The 2256-nt window shown below is 36.0% G+C and overlaps 1 protein-coding gene across 1 annotated transcript in view; it reads right to left on the bottom strand.

Annotated features, from left to right (window-relative positions):
- The window catches only part of LOC102210271 (polymeric immunoglobulin receptor-like), a 15602-nt gene that overhangs the window by 10761 nt on the left and 2585 nt on the right, over window positions 1-2256 (bottom strand). The window contains exons 6-8 of the mRNA XM_013913483.1: window positions 2173-2256; window positions 1816-1917; window positions 1601-1727 (exon numbers count right to left, since the gene is read on the bottom strand). Coding sequence (XP_013768937.1) covers window positions 1601-1727; window positions 1816-1917; window positions 2173-2256 — 313 coding nt within the window. The remainder of the gene's footprint in view (window positions 1-1600; window positions 1728-1815; window positions 1918-2172) is intronic.

The following is a 2256-nucleotide window of genomic DNA, read 5'->3' as shown; positions in this document are numbered from 1 at the left end:
CTGTGTGTGCATTAACTGACACACAGTAATCCAACATTTTGAACACCTCTGGCTCATACAGTTCCTCCAATTTCAAGGTGAGCACCAAAGTTTTTTATAATCCAATCACTATCCGTGATAAATGTTAACAGTTATTGCCTGCTTCTGATTCATTGTATTCAATAATGGTTACAAATACATTACATAATACTATGATGTGATAGTAATGATGACGATTTGAAATTTTATTACTTCATCATTTTATACTACGTTTGTGTTGAACATTGAAATTCATTGTGAGTTCTTGGCTTAAACATAAAAAAAAAGTTTTGTGAGGCCTTTTAAGCAGCAAATGGGCCAAGGGGGCTCAACAAACAGATTCTTCTTCTTGAAATACTCAGGCACAAAAACCGGACTGAAAAGAAGTAAGCAGCCAGTGTTCAAAAAAAATTCTGGAGAACTTTAAAAAATGACAAAAGTCTGGATACTTGGGAACAGAGATGGGCAGTAACGTGTTACTGTAATCCATTTACTTTTTTCAAGTAACGAGTAAAGTAAGGGATTATTATTGCAAAAATGGTAATTAGATTACCGTTACTTTCCCGGAAGCACGCTGCGTTACTGCGTTACTAAAACCGTGATTTTTTTGCGAGAATGTCTCATGACAGTGACGTAAGCGAGTGCGACGTTCGTGACAACAGCTGTGTGCAGATCAACAATGGATAATATAACGAGTGCGGGAGAGAGTATGAGCGTGCAGCGCTTAAAGCGTAGAAGTACTGACCTTACTTTGAGTTTGATTCCATAAAAAGTGACAAAAACATTAGTGTTCTTGTGCGTGGGAAGAAAACTTCTTTTAACAGCGAAAAAAAAAACCCTAAACTTCAAAGCAAGCACCGAGTGCGCAATGACGTAATGGGAAATTCACAGAGAAACTCGCGGATTCTTCCACTGACCGCTGCGGTACACCTACACCAGGGCAAAACTTCGCCTGCCCTACTCCTGCTTTACAGGTGAAAATAGAGCAACAGGACCGCTGAGTCTTTGACTTTATTTATTTTATTTATTTTCTGCTGTGTTTTACTTGCATCTATTTGAAAGAGTGAGTGTAAACACAAAAAAATATTTTATTTTATGTGCTGGAATGTGTAGAAAATAGGTTTAAATGTTAAACTAATTTCTTCCAGTCAGAGAATGTTGCATATAATTAAATTTTTTGCTTGATGCATAAAGTTAAAAGAGTAAAACTAATAAAACAAGTTTTAAAAAGAGACTTTTCCATTTGATTACATTTTGTATGATGGATTATGCAGAAAAAGTAGAATTGGGCTGAACGATCTATCACTTTATCACCTATTCAGGTTGTAAATCGTGTTTTTAAAAAGTAACTAAGTAATTAATTAATTTTGAAAATAAGTAATCAGTAAAGTAACGGGATTACGTTTTTGGTGAAGTAACCAGTAATTAGTTACTGATTACTTTTTTCAAGTAACTTGACCAACACTGGTTGGGAAGCAAAATACACAGAAATTGCGGGGTGGCTCAAGACTTTTGCACAGCACTGATGGCAGCTAACAATAAAATAAATTTGTTGCATTATTCCATTTGTTTATAATAAGGCTTGTTATATATAGAGGACACTCTTAAGGTTTTGGACTTTAGTTTTCTTACGTTATTTTTTGCTGCATCTGTCACTTCCTCTAAAGCGTCTTCATTTTGTGCATTTTTGTTCATGACAACTTCATCTTCTGAAAACACAAAGCATAAAACATGGTTATCCTCTTTTTCCATGGACATTTAAGTACATTTTTGCATGCCTGTGAATGCAAAATATACCTTTTACTCTCTGATGTTTGCACTTATGAACTATAACCGCAAAAACACACATCAGTAGCAGCAGCAGGGGAGGAACAGTGTAAACCACATAGTGTCTTGCATCTGAAAAGCAGAAAGAAAAAACAGAACGGAGTAAAAATATAAACATCCTGAAACATTCACACTTTCAGGGACACACAACAGAACTGTGAGCTTAGGGGATACTTTTTGGGGTTTAGTGCGCACACCCACAGCAGTTGTGACACTCGGGATCGTTTTGGTATGACTTACATTCACTACTTTCCAAAAAATAACCATAACTCACAACACTGATCGTCAGAAGTACACACTGAAAGATACTTATTGTATATACTGTACTTTTAATAGGATTACTGGGAATTTGTGTTGACATTTTTCCAAGCGTTTCCACTGCAGAAGGTAGAGTGCTGGTGTGCTGGAGAA

The sequence above is a fragment of the Pundamilia nyererei genome, unplaced genomic scaffold, assembly GCF_000239375.1.
Source record: "Pundamilia nyererei isolate P.nyererei 1_Seehausen unplaced genomic scaffold, PunNye1.0 scaffold00134, whole genome shotgun sequence".
Taxonomy (NCBI): domain Eukaryota; kingdom Metazoa; phylum Chordata; class Actinopteri; order Cichliformes; family Cichlidae; genus Pundamilia; species Pundamilia nyererei.
This window is presented reverse-complemented; position numbering and strand designations above follow the sequence as displayed.